Genomic DNA, 13,333 nt, shown 5'->3' on the forward strand with positions numbered 1-13,333 from the left:
AAATGGCTACAGTAGTAACACCAACGACCCTACCTCATTCTGCACTTGCTGGAGTTCAGTCACAATGGAAGAAAACAAGCCAGAAGTTTAAGGGCTGAAGCCCTTCCTGTGAGGGCAGAGACAAATCCCAAGAGATTTTAGTGAAATGCTATACGGGCATCAGAACCCGAGTACGCAGAGCAGCGGGGGCTGGGGTCGTACTTAAAAGCGATCCTGCAGGCAGGAGCCAAACCCCGCGTTGGCCACGCCGCCTCCTCCGGCTGCCTGCCATGGACGAGGCAACCGGCCCTGCGACTCGGCGGATGGAGACAGGGGCGCCTCCGCAGCAGCAGCAACAGCGAAGCGGGGCCGTTTCCCACACTAGCGCCTGTCACCTACCCCGTATCCCCTCCCGCCCTGCCGCCCGAGCCGCGCCACGCTCCCCTGCCGGCTCCCAGGCACCGCTCGCCCCTCTGCCGCCCTGGCTCCCCCCTCCGCGTCTTGCTCCCGCCTCGCTGGGCCCTTGCGGGGCCCTGGGACGGGGCGGCCCGGCCCGCGGCACCTGCTCCCTGGCCGCGGGGAGGCGAGAGCGGCGCTCGCGGGCTGCCGAGGGAGCGAAGCCCGGGGCTGGGGGGCATCTCGGTGCCCCCGCCGCTTCGCCTGACGGGCGAGCGGGAGCGGGGCCGGGGCCGGGGCCGGGGCCGGGGCCGGGGCCGGGGCCACACCCGCCCCAGCGCCCCGGGCGCGTGTCCCTTTAAGCGCCCCTCCCCCACCGGCCCCGCGCGCGTCCCCTCCCCTCGCGCTGTGCAGCCCCGCGGGGGCGGGGGTGAGGGAGCGGCGCGCGGCCCCGCCCTGCCCGGCGCCTTCAGGAGCCCGCGGCACGTCCCCGCGCCGCCGCGCCCGCCCTGCCCGCACCGGGGTAGCCCCGCCCCCTCCCCGCGCATGCGCGCGGAGCAGGACGGGCGATTCACGCATCCAAAATGGCGGCCGCGATGGATGTGGACACCCCTAGCGGCACCAACAGCGGCGCCGGCAAGAAGCGCTTCGAAGTGAAGAAAGTGAGGCCCGCCGGCGTGCTCCTTCAGCTGGTCCCCGAGGGAGGAGGAGGCTGGGGCCAGCCTGGTGACGGCGAACGGGATGGGGGAGAGGGCGACTTCCCGCTCCCCTTACGGAGCCGGGCGCCCGGTTCCGCACCGGTGCGGCGGGAGGGGCGGGTGGTGCCTGCGGGGAGTGTTGGCATGCGTGCGGACCAATGGCTGAGGCCGGCTGCCGCACGTGGAGCAAAGGCTGGCCAATCAGCGGGCGCGGCTGGCGTGGGCCTCGCGGGCGGGCGGGGGAGGTCTGACGGGGCTGCCCCTGTCCGGGGACTCCGCAGCTCGCTCCCCCCACGAGCGCTGCCTTCCCTGCCCGCCCTCGGCTCCTCCGTGCCCTCCCGGGCCGGGCCGAGCTGCGCGGAGCCTCGGGGCAGCTCGGGCCGGGAAACGGGTGGAGTGCTGCTTCCTCCCCGGCCTTGGCCACCCAGGCCCAGCCACCTGAGCTGCCTCTTAGGGCATAAGACGCTTTGCATAAATCTGTGTGGTGGCTTTTTTTTAACAAAAGGTTTTCTTCTTCTTTAAATCAAGCCGTAACAACGTGTGTGGAGTCAGCAAATGCTCTCCTGTCACCCTGGCTTTGTCTGCTTCCCCAAAACAGCCATAATATCTCTCTTCTGTCCAATGCCACCAGTTTGTCTGTCAGCTGCATCTTGGTAGCAGTACAAACCTGTTACAGGAGTGTGCAGAGGAGGTAGGGAGGCTGTGTGGGCTTGTACTAAGGTAGAATTTGAGGAGAAACAACCCCAGGACTGGATATCGACAAACGTTTCCAGTGACTCCTGCTCATAGATGTAGTTTAGTTTGAAATGCAACTGTCATCTGTACTGATGGAAACCCTTAGGTCAGTACGGGTCTATACAGAAGGAGATGTTTGGATGACTGGACTGCTTGTTCTTTGGAAATAAGGACAGATATTGTAGCATGGAAAGGAGCAGGACATGGCACCTTTTATGTGTCATTGACATTCCTTCTCCCCAGCAAGGTACCAAGGCACCTCTGTTGCATATGTGGCTCAGTATAGGTTTGTGGGTCATAAGAGTAGATCATGATGGGACAAGAGATTAAGTACCTGAGAGTCTGGGAGAGATAAGGGTGCTGGGAACTTTTATTCTGGCTGCCTTGAAGTGTGGCTGAGGTCCCTGAGATGAATACCTCGGCCAGAAGGCTGGCTAGGCTGAAAGTTGGAAGATGCGGAGAAGAAATTGAATCACTGCCACCACATTTCCTAAAAGATCTAGTAGTAGTGTGATGACCTTTTATATCAGTTCTAATGAAAAATGGAAGTGCTTATGATAATTTATATTGCTTATCAGTACTTGGCAGTGTGCATTCCTTCTTCAGAATCCTGAACTGAGGGGAAACAATGCAAACATTGAGACGTGAATGGAATAAAGTAGAGAAGATTTACTGTGGTACAGTCAAAACAATCATATACCGAAAATATGGAAAAAACCAAAATATCTAGACTACTTTAGTAAATGAAGATTACCCTGGCTACCAATACGCTGTTGTGTTGCTTTGAATATTGAAGGCAAGCCCATCTATTTAATGAATTTACAAAAGACTTAATTATGTTTATTTATAGGGAGGAATAAAAAGGTGCTATGCTTTACTGTGTAGCTTGTCTTAAAGTCCTCATTCTGAATCAGTTTTCTAAAATTGCCATGGAAACTTGTAGCCAACCCTTCCCTTGAAGTAGCATGGTACAGAAATATCTCTTTTTTTTGTTTTTCTTTTATAAACAAAGTCGTTGAAAGGTTAATTTAGTAGTACTTTCAGTTTTTTTATATTCAACCTTGCTGGTAGGTCATTGCCTAGTAACCTTTTTGCAGAGGAGATTGTTCAAGAGTCAGAAGGGTAGCATTAGAGATGGTTTTAGTTATTGGCCCCAATTGCTCAGGGGGATGATTACTAGAAGAACTGCTGTGAATAATGGAAATTCCTCTTAACTAAGTGGCATCTGGATTGCCCTTTCTGCAAGGCAACAGAATTGAGGATGTGTCATGAGCTGGAGTAGAAATCCAGATGTTTGCATTTGTTTCACAAAAAAAGGGGACTATGGGAATTATGTTGTTTCTGAAGTTGGAGGGAGACATTGTGTCGGGGAGGTATGTAAGAGGATGTACCACTGCTTTCTAGTAAGCTTCTGAACTCGTGATAAAGAGTTACTCTGGACTTCTAAGATTATTATTTTTTTTAATATCCCAACTTTTCCGTTAAAAAATACATGGCATCTTGAGGAATAACAAAGATTTCTGTGTGCTGTAAATTGAGTCAAAATTATGATTTTCTTTTTCTTTTCCCCCCTCTCTAGTGGAATGCAGTAGCTCTGTGGGCATGGGACATTGTGGTTGATAACTGTGCCATTTGCAGAAATCATATTATGGATCTATGTAAGTAAATGGTGGGGAATACAGTTGACAGTTTTGACTTGTACAGGATGCACACCTGAAATTTCCCCTGTTGAGGGTATAATTCAGCAAATGGAGCTCTCACTTAGGAACTAATTCTTCACAGTGCAAATACTAAGCTCAATTTTATGTAATGCTGTGAAGTCCTATAATCTGTTTTTGTGACTTCTGCCACCATACTGCTTTTCTGTCACCCTTTTCTTTTAAAGAGTAGAGTCACTTGGTACCACATCTACAGAAAAGATGATGTTGCTTGAGTGTATTTTGGACGCAACAAAGAGGAAAAGGATTAATGATAAAGAGCAAGGAGGAACTGAAATTATTCAGGGTTGACATGTATTGCTCACAAAGAGAGGCATTAAATTTTAGACTTGGGGATGTTGCTATGGGTATCAGCTTTTTGGTGACACTCATTAGGATGAAATCTTCTAAGACTTCCAGTGTCTGGCCAGGAAAGGCTTGGACTGGTGACTTCATTTGAGTCATCATTCTACAAAATCTACTTTGCATAAGTTAGTTCATGTTACAGTTTGGGGAATTTTGTAGCCACCTAGAGATTAATTGTTCATTACAAAGGAGAATAATCAAATGCTAAATAAAAACCAGTGTATTGCTAGTAGTGGCTTAACTTTCTGCTGTATAATCTTGATGATTCAATTAACAAATATCCTTGCTATGTAGGAAAATAAGGTAATAATGGCATTAAGTGTGCACACATGAAATCTCACTGGTTTCAGTCACTTAAAGGATTGGTTATGAGTACAAAACTTTTTTTTTCCCCCCTCCAAACTGGCAAGATACTGTTGGCACTGTAAATAAATGTCCATCTTATTTCAGTCATGAGGGACAGAAGCTTTTAATATACCCCAGATAGACAGAAGTTCGCCTTATTTGCTATATTACTAAAATATGAGGATTGTGAAACTCCCCAAAACAAGAACAGGTACAGCTGCAGTGCCTGGGAATGGCCTGTCATGATCCCTTTGTGATAGTTTTGTTGCACTTTGTTTTTATGCAGTGGCCCTTGGAACTACTGGTAATGGTAACTTACTGTCAGTAAGTCTATATGAAAATAAAACATTTCAGAAAAATAAGACTCAGGTTTATAGTAACAACTAGTGAGAGATGCACTTCATCTTACATCATATATAAATAATAGTTACAACACTACTTTCAGAAGTTATTTTTAATAAAGAGAAAATACACTGTAACACACAGGACTGAAAATGGGTTAAGCAAGTTTACTTCTTTGCTTTGAGACAGATACGTTTGTATTTTGAGCCAGCTACTGCCCATCCATCCTCAGTTTATTCTTGGTTACTAGAAAGGGAATGATAATGCGAAAGAGAAGCAAGTGAGAATAGATATTATGAAATATGATGAGGTCCTTTGATGTAAAGATTTCCTTTTTCAGTACCGCCATTTTGAAAGGTAGTTGAGGTATACAGTAGACTACTACTTAGCCTCCCAGATTTGTGATGTATTAGAGAGGAAAGCATGTCACTGACAGGCGAATCGAATTTTAAAGATTTGTTAGAACATAAGTTGCATTTAATAGAATTTACAAATGTATAGAATAAATAAATAAAAATGTGTAATTCAAGATAATTATTCATGGTAAGTGGGATATGTTGTAAGATAGTGGATGCTGGTGTGTTTCATGCTATGAATCTGCTTCAAAATTAATAGTGCCTCTCATGAGAGACCAAATTCGGTCTCATATATTTGCTATTTTTCATAAATAGTAAATAGCACGTGTGATGATGGAATGATGTGGAGGAGCTGGAAGGAGAGTAGACAGATGTTATTTTCCAGTGGTGAATTTTGTGTGTCAGTTCTTAAAAAAAAAAAAAAAAAAAAAAAAAAAATCCTACTGAAATGGGTGTGGGGTTGGGAGTTTATGGGTAGATTAGGAAAAACGGTGAAGGAAAAGGGCATTGGCAACTTTTTTCTTTTTTGAGTTGCTCAAGCATAACACAATATTAATTTGGTTATGACCAAGCCTGGTTATGAAAAGCTTGGACTGTAAATGACAGAACAAAATTGACAGTACATAGAATAGAAGGGGTATCTAAATTGGTGTTCTGAGATCAGTGTTGGTTCTGGGTTTACTTACTTCCTTGATACAGATCATTAATGATGTTAAACAACACTTTAATTAGATTTTCAAACATAAGATGTGAAGTGATGGGGAATTGAGGAGAAATTAATAGAATGTGTAGGGAAGAACAACACAAGATTCGGATTGATAAAATGCGGGATACAAATGTCTCCCTCTCCTAGTGGTGAAGAGAAACTTTGAAAGGGAAAACATTAAAAGAGTGATAAGTAACACCAGCTATGCTAATGTAAGATTGTTAACATTATGAAGTCAGGCATCAGTATTAAGGTGTCATGCAGTTCTTCTCATGTATGTACGTTGTGACTCTGTAATAATACAGTCAAAGGATTCCCCATGTCCTCAATTTGGTATTAAGTGTACAGAAGGGTTGAGTAGATTTTCAGTGTTTTGGTTTCATTCTTCTCTGGAAAGACCCAGGTCCTATTTAGATTTTACTTGAGCAGTGTTCCTGATTTCTTCAAAGGCTTGCTCCCTGGTGCTGTCATTGCAACATAGTAAGTTGGGGAGTGTTAACTAAACACTATGTTTAGTATTGCGGATTACTCTCTGATCTAAAACGTGGAATGTAGTATTGTAGTAAGGTAACTGGTATAGTTTTGAACTATGTAAAATGTGCCATCAAAATACTGTCCCCTTTCTTTGATAGTGAGAAACAAAGTACCATGTTTGATATTCCAGCTTCACAAAGATAGATATATTGTATAGAATCCAAAGAAGAATCTCGGGATGCTTAACAGGTTGAATGATTTTGGATTTATGAGAAGAATAAAAAACCAGAACCAAGTATATATAGTTTGCGAAGTCATAAGTAGGAGTGGAAGATGATAGCTGTGTACATACATTTTGAGAGTGTGATACTAATAGGAAATACGGAGTGTCATACAGTGGGGTGATAAGTAGGAGGAATCATATGATGTTGGGGGTGGGGGGGAGACATAGGGTAAGTACGTAGTAAAATCTGCAGATAATTCCTAAGAAACTGGGGAGAATTGCAAGGGAAAAATTCTGGAGTTCCTCTGAAGTTTGAAAAAATAAATTGAAGAGCTTATCCAGTACAGAAATGCTTCCTAATGCCCAGTCTAAACCTCCCCTGGTGCAGTTTTGCACCATTCCCATGCATCTTATCACTGGGTACCAGGGAGAAGAGATCAGCACTTTCATCTCCATTTCCCCTCTTCAGGAAGTGTAGAGAGCAATGAGGTTGCTTCTTGTCCTCCTTTTCTCCAAACTAGACAAGCCCAAAGTCGGTGGCTGCTCCTCATAGGGTGGCTGCTCCTCATAGGACAAGTAACAAGTGTCCTTTGAGTTTATTAGCCTGGTTATATACTGTTTCTGTTTTCTGAGTGAGTATATGATGTGTTGTGTTTGCCAAGCTATGTGTATATATTTCTCTTCTTCCCAGTAAGTTGATCCCTTCATGACATGATTTTAGAAGGCAACATGTAAAGAGAAAGGGGAACCCATACAGTGGTTACCCTTGCTCAAGTAGAAGCTGCTTTGAAGAGTCTTATAATCAAATTTACCAGTGCAGTGGGCTGTTACTGTAGCTGCAAACAACAGACATACTTTACTTCTGTTACCTGCCATTATGGCTACTTAAATCTTAGGTTGCTTTTCATGTTAGGTAAATATACAGGAGATTTCTGCAATACAAAATGTATAGGAGGAGAGATGGTTCTTATAGATGCCAAGATTCTGATGTTGCCATTATATAATGTGCATTTCTCTAACTCCCAGAGTTGAAATGCTTCCATTGCATCTTTCATAATTTACAAGTATTTCAGGTTTTAGCTTTATCTTTTTTCCCTGACCTCTAGGTACTCTGTCAAAAGCAAGGCAACAGAAGAGTCGTTGAGTATTCCTCCAGTACCTGTTACTATCTGACTATTAATGTTTCTTTTGAGTCAGCAGATGGTAAATAGCTGCTTCTTCTTTCAAGAGCCAGAATTATCAACTTTCATTCTCTGACAAAGATTGTTCATTTGTTTTATTTCTTTGTTGATATATTGTCCTTTTCTGAAAAGAGACAAGTAGGAGACCAAAAAGTGCTTCAGCTTTTGGGAGGCCTTTTTTTGGCAGTAGTGCCAGCAGTAGTCTCCAGCCTGCTTGATGAGAGAGTTAAATCTGGGTGTCTTGTTGGAAGGGGCTTACATCACCACCAGAGAACTCCTCCCAATCTATTTCTGCAAAAGTTCATCTGTCCTCTTAAGCTTTTGGGACTGTCATGTTGTAGACTGTATTTGGTTATCAGCAAATGTTTGAGTAACACTAAAATGAATTTCAGTGCTGCTTTTCTTCCTTACCTAAACCACCTTTTTTTTCCCTCTCTCTCTCCCAGTCAAAATATACAGTCCTTTGAAGCATGAAAAAATAAATTAAAATTGTGTTGTGTTCCAGACCACACAGCTCACAAGTTAGTCACTTGAAGGGGGATGGGGGGAAGAGACAAAATGACATAAAAATGGGATAGATGGACTTCAGATCGAATATGTACAATATCCTATTGCCAGCAGGGAAAGGGGAAGAGAAACAAGATAAGTATATTACATGCTGGAATATTTTCCTTGCATTCAGCTGAGACTTCCTGAGTTCAAGTTTGCTTACCAGTTGACTTTTCTTCCTTCAAATGGATTTCCTCTCCTTTTCCTACTATCTTCTCACCATTTTCTGTTAGTGTACAGACTCATGCCAAATATTTAAAACTTAATATAATATGCCCCATGATATTCAGCAAGACTGTGAGTCTATACTGCAGTAACAGTGCAATTGTTGCAGCAATCTTGCGTGTCAAGTTTTAAACAAATGTCCAAAGTAATTGAACCCCTTCAAGGTTCTTGAGCATCCTCCGTTTTCTTGATCATGTTTAGTTTTATTGCTGTATGCATTGCGGGTTTATGGAATTAAGACATCAGATGTTTCAGGTGCACTGGATTTTGTTCTCTTCTGTAGGCAGGTCAGGGATTGAGCTCTGGACCTCCTGCTGTGGTATATCGTATCTTGATGTAAACCATATAATAAATACAGGTCCATTCAAACCTTGCAGGACAGTTGTTGCTACTTAGTTTCTTTAGACCTTAGTCTTGTTTTGAGTAGTTTTTCATGACCAAGGTTAACCGATCTCTCTTACATCTCAGGAAAAATGGGCCTTATTTTGTTCACCTCTACACCTGAAAGAGAGTGAAAAATGGAGAAAGAAGTTAATAGGACAGAGCAAATAAAGATCATTTTTCAGCCAAGCCTGTGGGGTTTGAAAGTTTTTGAATCTTTAGTTGGTGAATCAAATACTTTCTCCTTTGGGCACACAAACAGTGAACAGAGAATTGGAGCTCATTCAGACATTTTCTTTGCCAGGAAAAAAAGATCTGCAAAACAAGGAAGCAACAAGCCTATGTATTGAGTTCTAAGATGATCATCTATCAGCATGTCCTTTCAAATCATTTGAGCTTGACTTTTAAAGAAAGCATCCTTTAGCAGAAGTAAAATGTTGATCTCATAGATTTGTGCTGCTGACTCTGGAGGAGTTGGAAATACCTTTTTTTTCTCCTGAAGTTTCTTCTTGAGCTGGAGCAGAAGTGAATTGTTTAGGCTTTAGAGTGGAGAACCAGTTTGCTGGATTTATTTTCTCAGTGCTGTTCATTCTTTCCTCACTCTCATCTCCTTCATCTATGCCACCTGACACAAAAACCCAAAACATAACCCAAATCCATAAATAGTCTTTATCCTTTTTGTGATTATCCTGGGTACTCAGATCCAAGGTATAAAAAGTTCACAACATGAATTTTTAAACTGTATTTTCTGTTGTGTATTTTTGACGTGTACTTACCTGTTACAAGACCATAGAAAAAAGACAGGCAAATTCCAGCATTACATGAGCAAATTAATTTGTAAATATAACTGATGGTACATAATGTCTGCCAAGACAGTGAATTTATGTTTAGAGAAACCTGTATAAGAAATTTAAGTAAATGTACCTTCAACTGATCATCAAAAGACATCTCTTAAAACACAAGAGAAAAAATTTAAAATATTTATCCTTAAAATTTGGAAAGCACACACGTTACCAGTAGATGAGCTGTAGTCTTGCCCTGTGGAACTTTGGAATACTAAAAAAGTAGAGGAAGGAGAAAGCAGGATGAAGTATGTTTTGATCGGATACTTTTGGGGAAACAGTACATATTTTGACACTTACAGATGTAATAAACGCAACAAAACAAAGACTCTTGTCTTTTATTCTTCCCCACTTGCTAATTTGAAGAAATCTACCAGTTGATGTTGCATGTATATCTGCATATCTGTGTTTAATCTTTCTTTTCACAGGCATAGAATGTCAAGCAAACCAAGCATCAGCTACCTCTGAGGAGTGTACAGTTGCATGGGGCGTCTGCAATGTAAGAAAAACTGTTTTATTGTGGAGCTCATGTGTGGTGATGTTATCCTCTTTTTCATGACTCGCAAAATGAGTGCTATAAAATGTTTTAGATAATCCATAAGAAAAAAGAACTTTAAACACCATATATTCAGTAGAGTGTAGAAAGGAGAGAAGAGAAAAAAAGTGAAAGTTGGAGAGGTGTAAGATGGAAGCCAGAAGAAGATAGGCCTTTACCCCCTTTTTTTTTTGCTTTTTTAAAAAGAATAATAGATCTTTCATTCTGAACATGATTTCCTGATCAAGGGTCTGCCTAGGAACTATGCTTTTTTTTTTTTCCTGATAAGGATTACTTGGATGTCAGCATGCTTGATTTGTCTTTGTGCAAGCTGATTCAAGGAGTCAATATGGGGCAACTAGTTGATTTGCTTCCCCTTTTGGAGGAAGATCAGATTTCTAGTGTATAATCTCCAGCTTTTCAGTTTATTGCTGTATGTGCTCCTTTGTACATGGTGCCACTAGCATGTGAACTCAAACTTGCATGCCTCGTGGCTAGCCTGGGTCTGAGTTGGAAGATAAAACTTTCTGTAATGGAATAACTACCTGTTCCTCAGTCCCATCCTTGCTATGCTGTGGGATCAAGTTACAGCGTGATAATGCTGGAATGGGATTATAAATGTTGTGATTTTGTTTCTAGAGGACAAGAACAGCTCTTTTAACCAGGTCAGAATATTCTAGTGTCAAAATTATGTTACTGTGTGCAAGAGTTACCACGAGTAGAAGCTTGTTTTTAAGTAGCTGTATGGAGTATGGAAAAGGGTGTCCTTATTAAACACGTAATAGAGATTTTTCTTCTTTGTAATTTTGCAAGTTCCTTTTTATTCAGGCTTTGGTTTGTCCAGAGGACTGGCAGAAAGCTTTGGTATACATATATATCATCCCTGCTGCTCACTCTGAAATCTTCTTTCTTGTCTTTCTGATTATGCTTCTATCAGCATCTGCTCTGCTGATTTCAGCAGCTGCTAAACTCTGTGTTTGCTCCTTCATCAGAAATCAGTCTGTTGCCACTGTAAGTATGCACTGTGGAACAGGCTCCCTGCTGCCATTTCGCTAGTGTTCCCTTCCTCTCTGAAAATGTGGATCAATTCTTTGGTGTTAACCAGTGAGCTGGCTGATTAGTCCTCTCCACCTTTGCAAACACTTACTACTCTCTTCTTACCATGATGCTTTCAGTGGTAGCTTTCACATTGAGATACATTCATGTGTTCTGAAATGATGTGATCTAAACTTTCTTTTCCAGCATGCTTTCCACTTCCACTGCATCTCTCGCTGGCTCAAAACTCGCCAAGTATGTCCGCTGGACAACAGGGAATGGGAGTTCCAAAAGTAGGTATCTTGCACAGATTTCAAGATGAAAAATCCAGTTGTCCTGTTAATAGAAATGATCAACATCAGATATGTGGGTAGTCTGTCTCGTTTGAGGGCATAGCTGCTGTCGGGAAAGGGTTTTTTTCCACCTTGCTGTATAGGGATGTTTCCTTAGTCACCCAATGCTAAATGTGCTCTGAAGGAAGCCCGAACAGCTGTGGGGCAAGTAGGAGTTGTTAAAAAAATAGTGATTTCTGTTGACATTCTCACTAAAGAATGGAGAGCAGAAGATAAATGAAATTCACTGGAAATGGAGCCTCATGTGAATACTACACTGCTGCATGAGCAGTTTGGGTTTTGAAAATGACCTGAATTTAGCTGCTTGTATTCCAAAGCATTTCTGCTGAGGTGCCAGATGTTTTGGGTCCCTCTGTATCTTGGTGATTTGTTTTATAACTCTGATAAGCTCAGAGATTAATACACCTGATTCCTAACATCTGGAAATCAAATGTCCATGTAACCGTTGCTGCAGCCTTGGCCCATTTATTTATAATTTCTGTATTCTTTGTTTTGATTTGTGTTTTTCAAAGGTCTGTTGTTAGAATAATAATAGGAGATCCATGGATGGGTTTTTGAGAGGTAATTGTACGCTGAGAGGGAGTTTTTCTGTCACTTGCTTCATTCTGCGCCATTTATCCATTCATCTTTTCTTAACTGTGTATTTTTCCCTCTCCCCGCCCCCTTTTTAAAAATTAAAAAAAAAAGTAATTCTAACCAGAGTCCAGATTAAAACAAAGCAAAACAGATACTGTAATTGTTCAGGATTATCTTGAGGTTCACAACCAGTTGTGCAAATCATCATTGTCATGACAACTTGAGTACCATAGTTCTGATATTAGAATGTTTTAATGAACACTTAATGAAAATTGAGCCCATGTTGCCTGGCTAGTGACTTAATATTGCACAGGCAGCATGATGAGAAATGGAGACATGAATGAATATCTTCTTATATGTGTAGGGCTATGACATGCTTTGGCCTTGTTTTCATGCAGGATATATTTGAAGTGAGATTTGGGGCAAAAGATGATGATACTGAGGGTCTCTTGCATATAATATTGTGGATTGCTCAGGCTCTCTTTTAACTAGTATCTGGACAGACTTCTGGGGGAAGCGAAATGTGGAGAACTTCCTAAGGTTTCCATAACATAGCATTTCACCTTCACCTAGTTTACATGTTAATTACATTGTGGTAGAATGAGAAGAAATCTGCCGAAATCAGCACTAGTATGAAATATAATTTTTAAAGAAGCATTAATATATCATATATTTGCAGGTATGGACACTAGAGAGAATTTTTAAAGAAGCATTAATATATCATATATTTGCAGGTATGGACACTAGAGAGATGGTCACCATGCTTCTTATTACATCGTCAGCCTCAGTTGTTCTTGTCACCATGGGTTTGTTTTAGCAACTTGAAAAATCAGTAATGTATACAGTTCTTCTTTAATGTTAATTTCTCATTATATACCATTGAATAAAATCTTGCTGGAGCTTCCCATCAGAGTTTTGTGTCTTGTGTTCAGGAGTGGGCAGTCAGTGAATGAGGGAGGAGAATTATCTGTAGACTGGGGGCTTAAGCTAGGCAGTTCTTAAGATGGGCAGCTCTTTTTGTTGTTCTGCCCAGGTTTTGACTGTGAGTTTGGTCTTACTCCCAAGCAATCAAGAACCACACCTCTGGCTCACTGAGGTCAGCATTAAGCTCCATCGTGTAGTGCAATGGGTGAAGGACTTGGCCTGGCTAAGTGTAATTTACGCAAATAGCATTTCATTTGGACGTGCTTTCTTGCAGCTGAGTTGAAATGATGATCTATAAAATTAGGGGCTGTGTCATTATTAGAAACTACTCTCCTGCTCTTGAGTTTGACTAGACCAGCTCCTCTGCAGAGGAAAATTGCACTAACTGTTCCCAATTCCATCTGTTTAGCTTGGG

General features: G+C 42.1%; 1 protein-coding gene across 1 annotated transcript; it reads left to right on the top strand.

Moving 5' to 3' along the window:
- The first annotated feature begins 892 nt into the window (after positions 1 to 892).
- On the top strand, positions 893 to 12,899 carry RBX1 (ring-box 1). Its single transcript, XM_074902546.1, has 5 exons — positions 893 to 1,037; positions 3,388 to 3,466; positions 9,924 to 9,994; positions 11,273 to 11,358; positions 12,729 to 12,899. Exons 1-5 carry the CDS (start codon positions 960 to 962, stop codon positions 12,739 to 12,741), a joined length of 327 nt encoding a protein of 108 aa, XP_074758647.1. The 5' UTR covers positions 893 to 959; the 3' UTR covers positions 12,742 to 12,899.
- Positions 12,900 to 13,333: the final 434 nt, after the last annotated feature.

Source organism: Athene noctua, chromosome 3, assembly GCF_965140245.1.
Source record: "Athene noctua chromosome 3, bAthNoc1.hap1.1, whole genome shotgun sequence".
Lineage (NCBI taxonomy): Eukaryota > Metazoa > Chordata > Aves > Strigiformes > Strigidae > Athene > Athene noctua.